The following is a 20,132-nucleotide window of genomic DNA, read 5'->3' as shown; positions in this document are numbered from 1 at the left end:
TACAACACTTAAAAAAAAAAAAAAAAAAAAAAAAAAAAAACATGGACATATGCATTCTTAATCAGTTTAACATGCGTATGAACAGTTTCTGTGCTAGGGTTTTACTGGTAATGTTTACAGGCATGATCATATGTCTTATTTATACTGTACACTAATCTGTAGCTCATCTTCAACCAAGGATGCTCACTGGATAAAAACTTGTTTATATAATGCTTAGCAGGAAGCAACCGATCATTTAATTAGTTACGCAGGCTGGAAAGGCTCACACATATGTGCAAAATACACTTAAATACTCACACGGTTACTGACACACATGATAGTACACTTATTTAGAGTCATCTTGTCGCATTTTAGAAAGAACGTGAAATCCGAGAATAGGTGAGTTTTTCAGAAAATAGCTAAATCAGTGAATAGCAAACCGCGAATAGGTGGAGTTTTCCAGTGACTGCCTGATCGATTCCAAATTCCCTGACATTTCTGGTAAGCAATTAATGCATGGAGCAGTGAGCTTCTTAGGGTGCTCTCCATTAGCCGGATGGAAAGAAATGTGAACGTAGGCAGGAAAAGGCGAGTGCAATTTATCCACGGGAAAGATGGATGCTACGAGCGGGAGTCAACATGACGCCGGCGGAACAAGCACAGATAAAGTCAGCGGGATGCTGATGAGTGCGACGAGGAATTGACCTGAATGTGCGATGCACTCTCGAGTTCTGACCGTGGACTTAGCGCTTTTGAGGAAAGTAATTTTATATCCCGGTACATGCACATAAACACACACATATCTACACACAGATCTCTTGATTTTGTAAATTATTAAGACACTGAAATCTTTAAATACTCAGCAGCAAAAGCCTATGACTATGACACATCTAAGTATTAAAGTTAAAGACAAGTTGTCATTACACTTTACACATTACACTTTTTGTGATGAAAAAAAATACATACAATAACAGTTACAATTATTGCTAACTATATTAAAAGTTTTTTTATAATGAAAAAAATACAGAAACTTTAAAAAGTCTTTCTGAAATTGTATACACTTTTTAGGCATTGAAATCTTTGAATGTTGAACAGCATATTGTAACGAATTGGGTCATCTGTGTTGTGCTCGGATTTGTGTCTTGCTGACTTGTTATGTTTCCCAGGTTCATGAATGCATCGTACGGCAAGCGAGTGGAGCAGCGGAGAAAGAAGAGCGCGAGGAGTTGTACTTGGATTAATAAAAACGTGACAATCAAACTACGTCTGACGGCGTGTTCCTGGAAGACGCTACAATATGATAAATCTCGCTATTTAAGTTTGACGTTCTGCTCCCTCATCTAAGAAACATTCACAGCCGGATGATCCCGTGCATGTTAGACGCGCTACCTGCCGCCCATCTCATGTAGCGATGTCGGCACACAACTTTGGGACTCCTCGGCGATTTTAACAGGAAAGCCAAAATGTTCCCAAACAGGAGACCGCAGTGTACGGGGGGACCTTCGAGCTCTGGCTCTTTTCTGGCTCTCTCTTTTGTGCCACTACCCTCCTCTCCCGCGTGCAAAAGTCAGTAGCGCCCGTGCGTAAGCTCGCGCTAATAAGTGGACCGAACCGAACGCAAGTGGACCGAACCGAACATGCCATATCGAAATGTATTAATACACCCACGTGTACCGTTAGATACCTAATATATATGTATGTGTATGCATATATATGTATATATGTCTATATTTATGTGTAAAGGCTATCCCCCCCCGTTTCGCTGACCATTGTGGACATGTCATAACAGGGTGCATGAAAAAGCTTCAAATGCCTATTTTGGTGTGCAGACAGCCATTTTGTGGCAAAATCCAGGACTCGAATGTTCGACAAACCTTGGCCGAAACTCAGAAGCGAGCCAGTCATGGTGTTTTAAAGCAGTCACTTTACTTAAACCAGGGCTTGTACTATTTAGGAAGAAGGTATTCAAGGTCCAAATACACAGCATAACCTTGCTTACACAATCGCTTAAGTGATCAGACGCAATTAAGTCAAATACTGCAAGTACCTGATCTGGCCGTCTTGATGTTGACTGACTGGAAGCCTCCGTTGAGCGCCGATGTGTCGATGATGTCCGAGTCGAAGTCGCGGTGCGTCTTGCGGTACACGAAGAGCGCCACGATGACCGAGATGACCAGGCACATGATGACGGCAATGACCACGCCCACGTAGAGAGCCACGTCGTCCGTGCTCGGAGCCGCTGGAAGAAACAGTTACAATGGAAATCAATTTTATTTAGAAAGCACTTTTCACTGAAAGTGATGTGTGTGTGTGTGAGTGCGTGTGTGCGGGTGTGTGTGTATATATATGTATACATACATGTATATATATGAACACACATACATACAGTATATATGTAGAGAATCTAGCATTTTATTGTAATTAATTATATTTTATTACATTTGAAATAAACAAATCATATGTTTATTCTTATTTTAGGAACCGTCCTTCAACTCCAGACTTCTCTGGACACTCCTGGCCTGAACAATGACATCATCTCATTCCCCAACCTTTCAGACCCAAAGGATGACCTGTGAAACTTTTAAAAACAGGCCCTGTTTGTCGAGACATAGGTGGTGAGAGACACTTTTCATAAAAGTGTTCCATCTTAATAAGTTTGTTAATTATTTTACCTTCAGTATGACATGAGGCGTTTTAAAGATAGGATCCTCATCCACTCATGCGGCTTTCCACACAAAAAGAATGTGTTTTAAAAGTTTTCAAAGCATGGGAGGAAGCGAGATGAGCATGAGGAGTTCTGACAAAAGTAAACAAATGAGTGAATGTTGATATGAGGAAAAATAATTTAAAACAACAATAACACAAATTTCATTGGCTGAAGAACATTTAAAGGCATTGAATAAACTTATAGCGAAAAGCAGTCCAACCTAATGGCTTGTGGATGGTTGCACTTGTTTTATGTGCCTCGTAAACTCAATTTATTAGGTTCACTTAATCTAATTAGCTCTATCAAACATTTAACGTGAAGAAAATAATCGGTTTTACATTAACACGACTAATTTAACAACTTATTACTGCACTTGTAGATTGCAGTGATGTACACCTGCACCGCAACATAACAAAAGCTGCTTTATTTTTTTCAAATGTAATTTTTGGGTGTAAATTTTCATGTTTTTTTCCCCCAGTCTGCAAAGGGAATTTATGAAAAGTAATTTTAAAATGGCATTACATTTAATACTATAATGCGCATTTTTTATTATTAATTATAATGCATATTATCAATTCCCCTGAACTCATCTGGTATTAGTTCCAGTACACCTGCGACTGTAATGAAGATACGATATAAACGATTTAGATGATTGATGGATGCATTTGATTTTGGTCTCATAGATCCTGCATCCCATCCTGTGCACGTCTTCACAGTGAAAGTTTCAAGAATGACCACCTGAGGGCGCTGTGAACCACCACAAGCGTCTCAGGGGAGGCAGAATGGGGGAGCGGGTGAGGGCACAGACTTGTTACTCTTAATGAATTCAGTATATATATATATATATATATATATATATATATATATATATATATATATATATATATATATATATATAAAAAAAATCTCAGCCTTTCAGCAAATTCAATGTTCATACCCACACAATATTGCAGATTATGAAGATTTTTTTTACAGTATACAGGAAAGTCTGAAATCAAAGTTGTAAAATAAGTATGTCGTGGTTCAAAACCAGAATTAAGGAGTACTTGAGAAATAAATCATCTTGTTTTCTTATTGAAGACTGATGGTATGCGGTCTTCGTATGTGTTGCTGCTCTGTGTCTGTCAAAGTGGCAATTTATGATTTAATAATAATAATTACCATAACATCTACAGTATGCTCATTTCAGTTAGCCTATTTATGGCGTTTTGTATTATGTGTTAACATTAATTAAGGTAGTAGATTTTTGTGAGAAGAATTTGCATGATTGGGTTGAACATTTTCATGTTGAAATCTTCAATGCTTAGTTTTCTTCAAACTTTTGTCACAATTGCGCATGACAAATGAAGCGAGCATGCTTTTTTTTTTGTCCCTTATTTGCAGAACTGCGCGAGTGAAAGAGTCTTCTTTTCATCTCCCAAAAGCGCTGTTATACGAAAGTCAGCAATTTCTTGGCAGCAAGAGAAGTGAGAAGAAGTGCTAAGGTAAGGCGAGGGCTTAAAATAAAATATGATAAAAACGTTGTCCTTCAAATCAGCTTTCTGATAGTCATTTTGATTGCCTATTTTTTTTTTTTTTTTTTACTATTTCAAATGTAAGAATAACAAAACAACATTATTCATACTTGCAGAAAGTGTCCCTTGAAAGAGAAAGTGACTATTTGACCGCACATCTCTCAGCGGGGAGCAAATGTAGCAGATCCTGAATTTCGTATGAGCGCAAGGCTTGTGTTTGCTAATTTGGCAGACCGGTGTTGGCCAAGATGGGCGTTCCGCTGCTGCATAGGGAGTGCCCTTGAAGACGTGCCTGACGGAGAGAAAATTTGGTGGCAGAAAGTCCATCTAAACTTCCCCTTGTGCTGGTGTAATGCGATTTGGTTGAATTTGACAAAAGTATTCAAATAGCCAACAGTTATCACCCCAAAATTCAAATCGATTCCCATCGAGCTCTATGCTATGGAATAGTTTAAAAGGTGAGATTTAATACATTTAACTTTTCCCTTCCTTCCTTTATATATGTTTTTTACAATGAGTGGGGACTCACTACAATCCTTTTAATTTGCAAATTGCAAATTGCAATCATGAGGCTTCATCTGATTCACTTTTCGTTTTAAGGTCTACAACGCAAGAACTGTCACTTGAAAGTTTATTTAATGCCCTTATACAATGTGACAGCCTGGCATAATAGGCTGTCTCCTGACAACGAGACACAGGAGAGGGTGAAAAAGCAACTGGACGTGGGTGAACATTTTCGACCCGCTTGGATGAATAATGGGTTTGGACGTGTGCGCGTGCATGTGATTTGAAGGCGGCATGACAGAATGAACTGGCTGTGATAGAATGAGGAACAAGTGGAGGAAGAACACAAGCTACTGTACAATGGCCATGCCCAAAAGGACAAAAATAAATAAAATGATGAGAAATAAGATGAAGAGTTAGTTTATCACCAATTCACCTTTCAAGAAAAAAGTTGTAACAGAAGAAAAAGTCATGGTTTGAGATTGTTTGAGATTAAGTTTGGACAGTAGTGTGAGAGAATGGAGTAATACAATAAAGAGAAAAATGTTGTATTGTTACAAGGAAATTGTGTCGCTTGGGAATAAAGTCGGACGGCAACACAAGGAAAATATGTCTAACTGTTGAGTCGAAAGGTTGTAATGTAACATTACAATTTTTTTTTCACGCAACGACTACAAAGTCGGAATGTTGTCAGGAAAATTTACTGAGAATATCAAAGCAATAACGTCCGATAATAGTACGAGAAAAACTAGTAATATTATAGGAAATCTTAATTAATAAGGCAAAAAAGTCAAAGTTTGGATTAGTACTTTTTGGCTAGTATCACGTTTACGACGTCACCATTTCCCCATTCTACTTTTTATTTACGGTATGGTCCAAAACTTCAAAATCATCTCAGTGAATAAGAAGAAACCCAGATTTAAAATTCCAAACTCTACAAATTGAGTTGTCCTCACCCTAATGGAAACACACGCATCAGCTTTTAACCACAAGTCCTATTGTGGCCTTTTGTGTGTGTGTTTGTCCCGCAATAAAATGTGAAACGCTGGTCCCACATTTCCACATCTGAGTGGACGCACTATAAAAGGAGCCAATGAAACACCTGAAGCGAGAGTCGTATTCGTACATCTTTGATGCTCTGCTCAGTCTAATCTGACAGCGCTCGATGCGAGGGGGTGGATGTTTTACTCCCAAATGCCAGGTTGCACATACATATACAGGCGCATGTGCACGCACGCACACACGCACACGCCCACGCACACGCCCATATGCACGCGCACACACAAAAGTAAGACAGTAGTTAGGTAGGTCAGTGTTTGGAAGGCTGGGTTGGTCGGTTCGTAGTTGTGAAATTTGTGTTATCGTCATCATAGGACATGGTGGGTGGTTGGTTGTCTAAGTAGGTCGGTAGGTAGGTTGTTAATTATCTTGTCAGGTGGTACATAGGTATTTAGCTAGGTACCTTGGTGAGTAGGTATATAACTAGGTGGGTAAGTTGCTAGATACAGGTTAAGTTGGTAGGCAAGTCTAGCTAGGTATACAGGAGCCAGCTAGGTAGCACGGTAACTGCCCTTTGCATCAGATTTTCATAATAATAATGATATACTATGTAATGTCACAATATATGTATTAATATTTAACAAACAAGGGTTACGTTCAATAACAGCTCAATTTTTTTTTCAGAAACATCAGCTAGTTACAACACAAGCTTTTATAGGTCAAACTTAAAAACCCAAAATGAAAATATGATGTGCAAGGGACGAAGCAAAGACATTTTTGAAGCATCAAAAATACATTTAGGTACACATAAAGCCATCTGTGATTAACATTTGCTGTTGACTTATATCATCTTGGTATTGTTAAATTGTGAGTTGGAGAGGTAATTTTTACATTTCACAGATAATCTTTTCCTGATGGTATTTGCTTTCATTTCATTGTCTATGGTTCTGACAACATGATACAGACAAATCTTTGAGTAGCACTCGGATATATACCTTATGAGAGAACACTTATAATCACATTCTTACAGATGAAATGTGCATGCAGAGCTTCTCCCAGACTTCATGGCACAACTACCGTATATGCCACACACTGTGGCATTTTTGCCATGGAGACAGAGAAAAAGTGATAACGGCGCATAGAAATCAGTGCATTTGAGTTAGGCGCGCTTAGCAAGTGGCAACGCAAGATGGCCGCCGTGAATGTCCGTGAGATACGTGCAGTAAGTAAGTATGAAGTGGAAGCTGGCTGTAAAGTGGAAGTAAAGTGTGGTTAATTCTACTTTTTTTGGGTGTGTTTTGATAAATGTCAAACTGCTTTTTATCAAAATACTGGCCAACTGTAAAAAAAGAATGTGAAATAAAAATGAAAAACATGTTTCCTTTCACATGCACTTGCTTTTCCTCCGTTGAACAATTTATTGACCCCCAAAATCCCTTCATGTTCAAATTGAATCAACTACACGCTTTTGATTCACATTCCCATCACGCTGGCAACGGTGAAAAATAATTGATATGCCTTTGATGCCGGCATGAGAGCACAGTTGACTTCCCGAAGCAAACAAATACACGGATCTTGTGATAAGATGAGAGCGCAAACAGACACGGACACAGACGCACGCACACACAAAGAAAGCAAAAAAAAAAAAAAAAAGGCAAGAAATGAAGGATAAAACTTACATGTGAATCCCACATCACTCTTTTCTTTGGACGTCTCAAACAATGAACCTTGGGGAGAGGGAAAAGAAAGGGATGAAGGATGGATGGATGAACTAAACAACAACAACAAGAAAAAAAAGTCAAAATCAAAAAAGTCAAATGGGACAAAAAGACAACACACTGACTCAACACTATCAGCGTTGTTGATCTCTAACGGCATTTAACAGCAAATGTGTTACTCTTCCTTTTGCACACCGTTTGTTCTTAATCGTTGGCGCATCTGCCAAATGCCAAAACGATTAGCGGTCGGGATGATGCTAAAATGTTAACGCAGCGTGACAGGAACGCACGGCACGCCCGATTACAAAACAAGACGGCGTGGGGAAAAAAAAACATTTGATTAAGTGGGAATCCAAATGAGAGGATGACAGAGAAAAAAGGCACACAGTGGAAATTCTATGAAAGAAAAGGTGATTATTTTGACACATTTGGCATATGAATATGCTCACATTTGTGCTCATTTTCAAACGCCTAGCCTGAATAATTAATGAAAGCGTCATCTACTGTCATGCATATGGTAAATGATTGATTTGTAATTGCCTATAGAGCCACACGATGCCGACAAGCTCTTGTTTTTTCTATTAGACAAAAATATGTCCTGACTGAATTAAACTGCCCCTCTTAGGCTAGGTTCACACTGTAGGCAAAGGTGACCCCGGTCGGATTTTTTTGCCCATATGTGTATTATTTTTTTTTGCCACAGTCTTAACGGCTCGATTCCAACTTTTTCAAATGTGACCTGGGCCACTTGCGGTCCTAGATCGGATACGTATGGGATTTTTTGCAATGCGACCGCAGTCTGAACGGCCAGGTCGCATATATCCGACATTGACCTCAACTGGAGCCCGAAATGCGTTCCACGTGGGTGGGGGGAGAGTGCTGGCAGCTTCAAGGATAAAAACAGACAGAAATCAGTGTCTACAATATGTGAAACATAAATTCAAGACATGGAGATGGTAATTGTTTCCGAAAAAATAATAAGAACATCTAAGATAACCCAACCAAGCAATTAACAAAAAAAAGGATTAATACAATTAAAAGCACGTATTGTATATTTGTTTTAATCCTCTATCTCTTTAATTCTGTCTTTAAACCTCCGAGTTGAGGCGATAACAAAAAAAACAACAACAACAACAACAAAAACAAGGTCGGTTTGGTGTTCTACCTGCCCTTCGTGTCATGCAAATGCAAACAGTAAAAATCACTCCATGGCAGCTCGGCTATCTCCGGAGATTACTGCGGCTCTAAAAGACGACATCAGAATTTATTTGCTGGAGATGTACTACGTGCTGCGACGTGACACACACGCTCATGCACATTTTATGCCTTCCTGTTAGCGCTACAGGAAGAAGTTGAAACACAAGCCCGGTGTGTTCAGTCGTTACAATGACAGAAAGTCAATCGGGGGAAATGAGCCTGAATGTAAAACCATGCAGATTTCATCGCAGAAAAGCTTACTTTAGTACAACATTAAAGCAACAGTATGGAATAATTGCATCGGAATGCAATGGCACCAAAATCATCTTGATGGCGTACTGTCCTTGAATGAGCCACATCGCATCTTCCTTGTTACCATGGTGACCCCTGATGGACAAGCTGATTTTTTATTTATTTTTTCCAAAGAGGAGGCATCAGGCATTGAGGCGCTGTGTTTATTTATCCAAGTGGAGGACGCACCTAACGATTTATTGAGTCTATAGGAGGAGATATGCAAAACTTCTATTTGAAGTGCAACGTTGATTTCTTTAAGTAAAGGACGCACATGTTTATTCGGGGCACGGTATCCATTAAAGCAAGACCTTAATAAAAGAAATGTAGTATACCAACATAGGTGGGGGAAAAATTGTACTGTAAAATGAAATAAACATACACCTGACATTTACGAAGAGGGGAAGGGGGGGGGGGGATTCATTTGAGGTGTAGCATTGACTTATTCAAGTGGAAGAGACATATGTTTATTTAATTGAGGCACAGTGTCTATTAAAGGCCACTATTAGAGAAAATACAATACAAGTGAAACATGGGTAAATGAAATAAGCATACATATGGCATTTTTTTTCTGACGTGGGGTGGGGGAGGGGCAAGGTGTTAATTTGAGGATTGGCATTTATGGAAGTAGAATATGCACCTGCTGTTAAATTGAGGCATGTGTCATTTTTAGAGGAAATAATGGGATTATTCCATTTGAAGTGTGTTTTTTATTTATTCAAGTGGATGGTGCAGCCATTGTTTATTTGAGACATTATGTTTATCAAAGTGAGGCCACATTAGTGGAAATAGGGCATACCGTGTTCCACCACCTGTTTCTGATGAAATCCTCTCCTCTTCACAGGTTTTATTTTGGAACCCATCATCTGTTATTTTCTTAAAACCTCACCAAAGCACTGGCTAATATAAAATTGGTGCTTTGGCATCATTTTGTGGCATCTACTGGCAATTACTTCATAAACCTCTTGGGGGAGGGAGACTTGGTCCCTACCCTCTGCGAATAGCGAACATTTATTTTCCCAAAGGACAAAATAAGCCATCTGCTGTATTTGAGGTGTGGCATGTATTTATTGGAGTGTAAGACACCTGATATATACACTGGAATACAACACAATGACTTTTAACGGCTATCAAATAAGTGTTCTGGAGGATTTTACATTGAGTCCTGTTCCGTTGTATTTCTATACCAGCCAGTTGAGTGTGGCGCTTTAAGATGCTGACAACACAACTTATTGCTTCTATTTTTCAGTCCTTAAGGGTTGGACTGCGCTTTACGTGTACATATGGATACAGTGCATTCTTGACTTGCACTTTGAGTATTTTCCCCAACATTTTGTGTCACAGAGAGAAGCCGATACGAATTGAAAATGTGGAAATATAGTCATTATGACAAGGCGCCGGCTGATCATTCCTTGCTAATGAAGGGTTGTTGTCGCTCAGCACATCCAGAACCTGTGGCATCATTGCATGCACAAACATGTGAGAATGTGAGTGTGTGCGCGTGCTCTAAAAATATGTTCCGCTATTTTTTCTCGCCTCCTCTCGTCAAATGTCTGCCAATTACTCTCGGCGCAATGAGTAAGCAAGGTACTCCTCCTCATGCTGCAAGTCAACAAATATAATTGCCTGCACCTTGGAGTGCCGCTGCTATATTCGCTTCAGCCTTTCAAGCTTTTTAGAAATTCGCCACAAAAACATGGTGGGAATGGGCCAAATGGCAGTTAAATTGATGGCTGATGCACTTTATGATTGTCATTTATGTGACGTTACGTTCTTGTAAGAAAGGAGGCTTTGACTTGACCGAGCGAGGCCACCGGCGGGCCACGTTCAGAAAGTAAATGCGGACGAATCGACACCATGAAAGCAGGAAGCCTCCCGAGAGGAAGAACGACACAAGGCAGGCGAAGGGTGAGATGATAGCGACGCCTAAGGAAGAGTAGGAGGAGGAAGATAGGGAGGCGGCAAACAACAACAAACAAAACAAAAAAGCAACTCTGCCTAAATGCCGCATGCTTTATGCTGCACGGCAACATTAACTCATTCACTACCAGGCATTTTCAGAGAATCTTTTACCCTAACGTTTGAAAAAAATGTGCAAAAAAATTAATTCCTGGGATTGAATGGCGTGACTGTGAAAAGAGTAAAGAAAAGAAAGAAAAAAGTAAATTCGTCAATGGCGGCGAATGAGTTAAAACATGAAAAACAGTTAGTAGGAGACTTTGTCAAAAATGGCATAAAAGAAAGCATTTAGGACGTAAGGGTACAACAAATAAAGCAGTTAGTCGGAAATGTAACAACAAGACTTTAGGAGGAAACGTTACATAAATATAAAACCGATGTAGGAAAGGGGACAAAATGTAAACATTTAAGGATGAAATTCTAAAACTTTAGAATTTAGTAAGAAATGGCATCCATCCATCCATCCATTATCTGTACCGCTTCTCCTCACAAGGGTCGCGGGGCGTGCTGGAGCCTATCCCAGCTGTCTTTGGGCAGTAGGCGGGTGACACCCTGAATTGGTTGCCAGCCAATCGCAGGGCACACAGAGACAAACATCCGCACTCACAATCACACCTAGGGGCAATTTAGAGTATCCAATCAACTTACCATGCATGTTTTTGGAATGTGGGAGGAAACCGGAGTACCCGGAGAAAACCCACGCAGGCACGGGGAGAACATGCAAACTCCACACAGGGAGGCCGGAGCCGGGCTCGAACCCACGACCTCTGAACTGTGAGGCGGACGTGCTAACCAGTCGACCACCGTGCCGAAGAAATGGCATAAAATAAAATAAAAATCCCACATATTTAGTTGGAAAAGGCACAGAAACTAGCACACCTTTTTATGGTACTGTTTCATAAAAATAACAAAAAATTGTAAGAAAGGGGACTTTGTAGGAGATGCTACAAAAATATTAAAAAAGAAATCGTAGGGTACTATACAAACATAAATATAGTTGCGGCGTGATATAAAAACATGGCGATTTAGAAAGGAATGATGCAAACTCATACAAATTTAGTGGAAATGGTGCAAAAACATTTACTATAATATAATATATGGAATTATAATAAAAGAATAAAAAAAACAGACACATACGGCGCGGACTGTCTGTAACTTACACTAACAACTAGAGGTGGGCGATATATATCGTCATCGATATCATCGTCAATCTTGCTTTCACGATGTGTAATTTTAAACTGTCGAGTACTAATACTGCCTCGAAAAGCATAACGAGTCAGTCGATGGCCGCAAAGTGCGAGGAAATGCTGAAATCCTCTTTCGGCGAATCGGGGTGCATTGACGGCAGAGGAGGAGGAAGTGATAATCATTCGCCGAATCAGCGGGCAGGACCCAGTCACGTGACTCTGTCCGCACTGCAGCCGCTTCGTTTCAAGTATGGAGAGTGTCCGGCGGGGAATAATAGCAAGGCGCAAATCCACATCGCCCGTAGTCTGTAAATGGTTTGAGTTTGACAAAACTGACGTCGGTGCGAATAACATTGTTCGATGTGCCAAAACGGTCACCGGGAAGAGCAATTCTGTTCCACCACGGGCCATATGGATTACGAGGAAAACTTGGCGACCGCGCAGGCTTGCTAAACAAAAGCTTAGTAAACACATACACTCAGAAAACAGTCGCCGAGTTGAGCCAAAAAACACAAACGCACTCACGCACACACACGTACTTTAGCGAGCAAGTCAAACGTGACAGCCTGGATGTTCGCTTAACATTCAGTTTACATGCTTTCATTCCGCATCATTCATAACTAGCCTGTATTCCTGAGGCATGTTGCGCAAACTACGGCGGCTTATTTGTGTGACGCCAGCATACAGCCAAACATGAATAAAGTCACAAGTCTACATATCACAGTGATGAATGAGTGGGAAAATGCACTTTTCGGTAAGTTGCAGCTTTGTTGTTCAACTTTATTCTGAATACGGTGGCCAATGTATGAGAATGGGTCTGTTTTTTTCTCTCGCTGGGTGACACTTTGTCACACATCAAATGCATTTTTTCCATTCTGATTGCTGTAGTTTACACCTTTTTCTCATTCTGATTGCTCGAGTAGTTGGCAGTGGTACACCAGTACACACTGCAGCTCAAAAGGTCACATCATTATGGAATAACAGCAGAGACATTTAAATGACAGTATTCACCAAAATCAATGTAAGTCAATACATAATTTTTTGTTTTTTATTATTAAATATTGTCATAGAATATCATTATGTTTTGCAGCAGCTGTATTTAGCAATTTAAAAGAGATGTTGTTCACAAACGCCGTCTATCAACAATTGGTGAGTGCAGATTTAAAATATTTTTTGTAGAATATCATCAAATTATCGTTGAGTTTTTTAAAAAAATATCGAGATTTTTTTTTGTCCTTGTTTTCGCCCATATCGCCCACCCCTACTAACAACCCAGGCTAAACTTCGAACAGTTAAACTCCACCATTTCTAGAGGCATCTTGCAAACTTATTGCAGAACATATTGGATGAAAAATTAAAAATACTAAATAAATGCAAGCGCAGCATGACTAGAAAATACTGTACTGTATGTATTGTAGCATCTACTGTATATAGATACACATACTGTATATGTGTTTAAGCATTGGTGCATGGGCTTCTGCATGACTATGTTTGTGTTTTCTGTTGTCAAACGGCTGAAATGTGCATCTGCGAATGTGGCTCTTCTTTCCCACCTCCGAGGGTTTTACAGTTGTTAAGTATACAGTAGAGCACAGCACACTCTACATTCGGCACCCGTGGATTTTTTTTTCCAATTTTCTTTTTTTCCATTTGTCCCCCCACCACTCTTTCCTGTGCAAAATGCATAGTCGATGTCTTTTGTTCTTTTGAAGAAATTTTGGGGTTAAAAATGAAATGCATTTGGGTGTGTGTCAATTATGTGCAGAACTTCGTTATTGGCGGGCCGACCCATTGCCCATACCTCCCGAATAACGGGGAGCCGACTGTACTGTAAAAACCCATAAGAATGATCGATTTTCAAAGCCTCAGTATTGCAGAACCGTGATGTAGTGAGGGATGTAGGTGAATTTAAAAGTGAAAAGGTGGGTTTTATTGTACTTGGATCGTACAATGAAAAAGAGAGTAGTCCCACATTTGAAAAAGGGCAGAAATGTGGCCCATTTGCCACAGTGTCAGGGGAGAAGTACAACAGAAACTTGCCTGCTGGCCAGGGAAAGATGCAGGATAACGTAACATAATTGCTAATCCCGAGCTCACCTTGTTTAAAGATTCTGTTACTTGTCTAAAAATAATTCATTTTGGATTTTTCAACATGGACGCCAATTCTTCCGCACACATGCGGCTGTAAAATGGCAATGCTAGGCATTTTTTCAAATCATCACAGTGTCACATGTTCATGAGCGGGTGGCAGAGGATCAACTTACTTTGCATACAAAGTCCATCGGTGCAGTTCTGAGAGTGAAGCACCAGACCCTCGCAGTCCTTCCCGCCATTTTTCGGCGCCGGGTTGTTGCACTCCCGCCTCCTCCACTGTGTGCACTCCGTCCCGCAGGCCGACCACTTACTCCATTCGGTCCATTCGCCATCCACTAGAGGGAGTGGAAAGGAGAAGAAAACATGAGCACCTATGGTCAGGAAATTGAGTTGAGTTGGAAATTATGCAATGACAACAAAACCTACAAATTATTTGGGCAAGACAATAAAAAAGTATCACAACAAAACTAAATTAAATTAAATAGGAAATGGTACAAATGAAACATAAGACATGTGTAATAAATTATAGAAACAGAACTTTAGTAGGGAATGAGCAAAAAAAAGAATTGAGTTGCAAACGGTGGAAAAGTACTATCATTTAAAAGGGGGAAAAAATACAATAATTTTTTCGGAAAAGGGTCCACACATACAGTGATCGTAATAGGCATTGAGCCCTGCCGCGGACAGCAAAAAAACCCCGAAACAAACAAACGGACAAAAAAACTGAGTAGTTGAGGCCCCCACACAAAATTTTTATGTAAAAAAAGGTTTATAATTACTTGTAGATACCACACGATGGCGCCAAAGCACACTTTTTGCTTTGGAAAGGGAAATTACACCACAAAAAGAATTTAGCAGGAAAATGCTCCAAAAACATTATAATTTAGTAGGTGTATATATATATATATATATATATATATATATATATATATATATATATATATATATATATATATATATATAAAATGCCCTGTGACCCTTGCCCTGTGACCCTTGTGAGGACAAGCGGTGTAGATAATGGATGGATATATAAAATGGTAAAAAAAAATAAAAACAAGAGCATAGTAGGAAATTATGCTGGGAAAAATTTAAGAATTTAGTCAGAAAAATATACAAAAACAAATCCATTTTGTTGAAAATTATAGGCAAACAATTAAACAACAGTCAATTTGAATGCGAGCATGAATGTTTTTTGTAAACTGCTGGGACAGTCTCCAGTCCAAAAACAATCCATTGAAGCATAAGATAATGCCATCTAGTAATATGTAATAGGTTGTGCATGACTCTCCACCAATTTGGTCCAAGGAAATACTGACTTTTCAACTCATTTATTGGAATATGACAACTCCAAAGCATTCTTTACGTATATTGTGGATAAGAAATTGCACAATCATGTGTTTGAAAAACAAAGCAAACAAGCAAGATTGCTCAAATGGGTATGAAAATATTTATTGGAAAAAAGAGTATTACAAATATGTTTGTATATTCAGAAGAAGACATACATCTGTAAATGTGCGTCTGTCAAAAAATAAAGATAAAATAAAATCTGAAAATACTGTCTTTTGTTTTAGCTATCCGTTTTATAGTAAACTTCAACTGGAAACTCCAAATAAACTGTTTCAGTGAAGCGGGCTGTGTTGCCTCTTATTCGGAGAACTGTGTGAGCAAGACAGTGAGAATGTTAAAGACTACTTTTAAAACGTGTGTTTTAATATGATTAAATGCATTTAAAGCACATGGGAGGGGCCACGGAATTTCACCTATTGAGGGTGAATCTGGAACATATCCACTAAAAGTATTTAGATGACTTCCATTTGGATGTTCTGTGACACAAAGGGACGTTGAGTCAAGATTGCGATTTTAACAAGCCTGCTAGCACTAGCTACAAGCAAGCTAGCCACCAAGGGGGCTTGCTGCTGTAATTTACATCTTGTGTGACAGTTATTGTGAAAAAAAAAATCTTATGTGAGTGTTTAAAGAGGGTTATATTGTTCTTTTAAACACTGATGTTGACTTTGGAGGATTCCACTGGATACAAGAACATGCACCGATACATCAGCAGCGAGCTTTATGAGGCCTGAAGATCGCGGTCAGGGGCAGTCAGTCCCTTGGGGCATTCCTGGACTTTTCCAGTGTCCTCAGCAATTTCCCTGTTGGGCTCCGGCATGTCGCCAGTCTCTTCTAAAAGACACAGGTCACACTTACCTCAGTTTGGGTTTATCTATTCGCAAACACAATAAATAGAAACTAAATGCCACGGCCATAGAGCTATCTGGCTAGCATGATGGCAACAAAACCAAAACGTACCATGAACCTGGTCTGCTAGTAACCGTAGTGGTTGAATCTCAGGCCTTTAAATTCTTCTTGTATGTCTCTGCTTTGCTGCAGAAAGTGCATATCTATCTCAAAGGGAACGAGTGGTGAACATTTCCGGAAAAGAGAAGTTGTTGTGGACTACGTTCAGAGAGGGGTGCCCAATTTTGTTGAAAAAAACCCAATACTTCCCAGGTGTTCTAATAATACAGGCAACCTCGGTTTACGACATATTGTGTTTTGAGGTAACCAGCGGTCACAATGAAGTAAGGCGGCAAGGCACGCTTAGGTAATACACTGCATTTTTGAAGGAATTCTTTGAAATGTTTTTTACATTGCAGTGTTCCACTGGTACAAAAATTGGTCCTGCCACAAAAAGTGAAAATCTATGAGTAATTGACGCCCCACCAAAAAAGGATTTTCCTGTCCTTCTACACAGTAGATGCCATAAGATGGCATCACTACTTTAATTTAGATGAAGCTCTTCAACTCACTCCACCGTGGTCCCTTGGCAACAAATATCCACAAGACAGTGACAGTGTAGGTCCTCAAGTCACTTCGACAAAGCCCCTTGACACCAACCTGTCATAAGAGGGCGCCAAAGCAGTACTTCTATCGGTTTGGCCTGAGCACAAAAAGAGTGTGAGCGTGATTACTCTGCATTCCGTACAAATAGGGTTATATCGTCACCGTAAGAATGGAAGTCTATCATAAACCAACAACCCGCGGTGACATGTCTGCGGCGTGCTTCGGTATAAACACTACAAAACAGCACATTTTGATTCATCTTCTTACAGCCCACTTGAAAACTTCCTAACCCACTGTCGACTCTGGGTTTTGCCGACACGAGTATGACTTGATCCTGGAAGAAACACGGCTGCCGAAGAAAGAACAGCAAATCTGCGTATCCAACAATCCTGTCACACTGCCATGATTTAAATCAGCAGGATTCCCACGTCACTTGGTGGTTCAATTTCACATGTGTTGGGTAAACGTGCACTAGTCCACAGATCCAAATGCAGTGCACTGCATTGCTACATTTATTTATGAATTTTTTTTTTGTTTTGTTTATAAGCCATCACTTAATCATTTTTTTGCTGTGTATTACAAGCAAAAGTTTGAGTTATGATTGAGTTTCAGATATGCTTGAGTATAACCCCCCAAAAATGGAGCAATTGAGACACTTGTAATGCAATGAAATGTGTTACATTCTAACTAAACTGGTTCAAACTCACCAGTGCACAAGGAGGTGCAAGGCAGTTTCTGGATGGCTTGTCCGTCACAAGGCAGTCCGCCGTTTAAAGGGGCGGGATTAGTACAGCTGCGCGTTCGTTTCTGGAAGCCCCGCCCACAGCGGCTGTTACACACCGACCACTCCGTCCACGTCGACCAGCCGCCGTTCACTGTGAAGTTGAAGAGATCGGTGATCGGATGGACATATGATCACACCGCAATCATCACAGAAACAAACTTCTTTGGTCAAGATAGTGTATGAAATGCTGTTTGCTGCTCTGCCTTGCTGAAATATGGTGAAAGAAAGTCAGAGGTTTGAGCCATTATATGGGGCATCCGTAAAATTCCAAATATTAGTCCCAAAATGTGCTTTCACACCTTCCCAAAAATGCCTCTTTTCGATGCAGTGCAGGATACGTCGCCTGCTGATTTGTCTCGCTGAAAATGACGGCAATCAAAATTTATAGCTTTTATATGGGACATATACAAGGCTTGAATCATCAGAGGAATGGCCGTACTGGCTGGCTTTATATCACATTGAATGAATGGTTGTAGTTGTACCTGAAATAATCTTATTTATTCAAGATGTGCATGATATGCTGCTTGCTTAAATCACATCAACAGATAAAAGCTCTTGTGCCCTTACATTACATTACATGCGATACATGTTGACGGTTGTTTTTTGATGGTGCTGCCATGTAAGTAAGCTTCTTCAGTCAAGCGAGTACATGATATGCTGCGTTGACTTGACTGTGCTTTATATATATATATATATACACATCTCATCAGCCTCTTAAGAATTTTGACAAAATTTATTTTCTTGCCTTAAACATCTCCATATAAAGTAACTGTTTAGTGAGACAAATGGGGCTAACTGGATGTGTCGTTGAATGTTTGAAGCAGGACCTTCCTATCAAGTAAACCAAAAATAGGTCAATTGGAGCAATTCTTCACTGAGCTTCCACCCCACCATCCTTTTACTTATCCCCCTTGTGATCCGCCACATCCCTCCACTATCCTTGCAACTTTTTCACCTTGTCAACAGCGCCAGCCGGGCCCTCGGGGGGAGCCGAGGAGATTGAACCGCAGATTGAACAATCTATTTCTGTAAGGATACATCAGTGTCAAACCACTCCATCTCGGGCTGTCTGTCTGTAGCAGCGCACGCTAACACACACATGCAGTTATTTCTGATTGAAGCACACAGTGGATAGATGCAACGGTGGTTACACTGGAGGGAAACATCCGGAGCGTGTTTTTCTTTTTGTGTGTGTCGTATGCGTAGTGTTTCCTCTCCTCTGACACTGGCGGAAAGCTGTGACGAGAGCTGTGCAAGAGTGCTTACGATTACGATTTTGAATTTTATATATATATATATATATATATATATATATATATATATATATATATATATATATATATATATATATATGTTTTATTATGATTATTATTACTTGATTTGATGGAATTGTTAGTCACATAAAGAAGCCAACGGTGTTGTGATTTTGAACAGAGGGTGTAATTGGGGTGTCTTAATTTAAGTCAAGCATGTGATTCCCAACCACTGCACCCAGATCATATCGCATGTGCTGTGGCAAATTATCCAATTTTACTTGATTGGTATGAAAATGATTGATTAGCAAATAATACTGTTCAACAGCTCATTTTAATCGGAGGTGGCTTTATGTCTCCCTAAATCTATTTTTGATGCAGATTTTTGAAAAATGTCTTTCCTTTTTTTTCTAGAATATCAGGTTTTTGAGATATTTTTTTTTTGTTTGTTTTTACGTTGACCTATAAAAGCATGCACAATTTGGATTTTTACCATGAGTTGTAATCTATAGCTAGGACATTTCAGAAAAAAAATCCACGTGGTGCTGAACCTGATCTTTAATGCGTAAATATTATGAAATATATTATATATTTTATTATCATTATTACAGTACTTTTTAACTTTTATTATTATGAAAAAACCTGATGTGCAAGAGAAAAAATGAGGGCAGATTCGGAATCAGCACACAAAAATAATGTAAAAAAGTTTACTTGCATCTTTGGTTAAAAAATGCAGTAAAAATTTGCTGACCAGTGTACCTTTGTTCATCTATTTTTGCCAGAAATGTATAGTGAGAAGCAGAACAATTAAATCCTCCTCCACTAAATGGCTGAAGGTACACTTAACGATGTATCCATCTGTTGCCATTCATACTGTGAGTGAAATGAGAAGAGATGATCATTATTTCAGTATACACAGCCAAGATTAAAGTTACGGGGGATCTTTTGATACGCCTTTGCTCTATTAGAGTAAAAAAAAAATGCAATTCAGTTTCTGTGATACCCTTGCATGTGGGCAAGGAGAGCCACAGTTGCCAAAGCACTTTCAGCCATTTTTTCAACCGGACAAACAAACAAATACAAATTAAGAACACTCCAAAAGAGC

General features: G+C 39.5%; 1 protein-coding gene across 3 annotated transcripts in view; it reads right to left on the bottom strand.

Moving 5' to 3' along the window:
• The window catches only part of LOC147147354 (netrin receptor UNC5C-like), a 262,736-nt gene that overhangs the window by 22,800 nt on the left and 219,804 nt on the right, over positions 1–20,132 (bottom strand). For 2 of the 3 annotated variants that reach the window (XM_086029738.1, XM_086029737.1), the window contains 4 exons: positions 17,698–17,865; positions 14,320–14,484; positions 7,383–7,430; positions 2,027–2,218 (listed from right to left, as the gene is read on the bottom strand). In XM_086029738.1, coding sequence (XP_085885864.1) covers positions 2,027–2,218; positions 7,383–7,430; positions 14,320–14,484; positions 17,698–17,865 — 573 coding nt within the window. The remainder of the gene's footprint in view (positions 1–2,026; positions 2,219–7,382; positions 7,431–14,319; positions 14,485–17,697; positions 17,866–20,132) is intronic. The other variant, XM_086029739.1, reaches the window with a different exon arrangement.

This window comes from Filicampus tigris, chromosome 5 (assembly GCF_054856515.1).
Source record: "Filicampus tigris isolate MCC_2025a chromosome 5, RoL_Ftig_1.0, whole genome shotgun sequence".
Taxonomy (NCBI): Eukaryota; Metazoa; Chordata; class Actinopteri; order Syngnathiformes; family Syngnathidae; genus Filicampus; species Filicampus tigris.
This window is presented reverse-complemented; position numbering and strand designations above follow the sequence as displayed.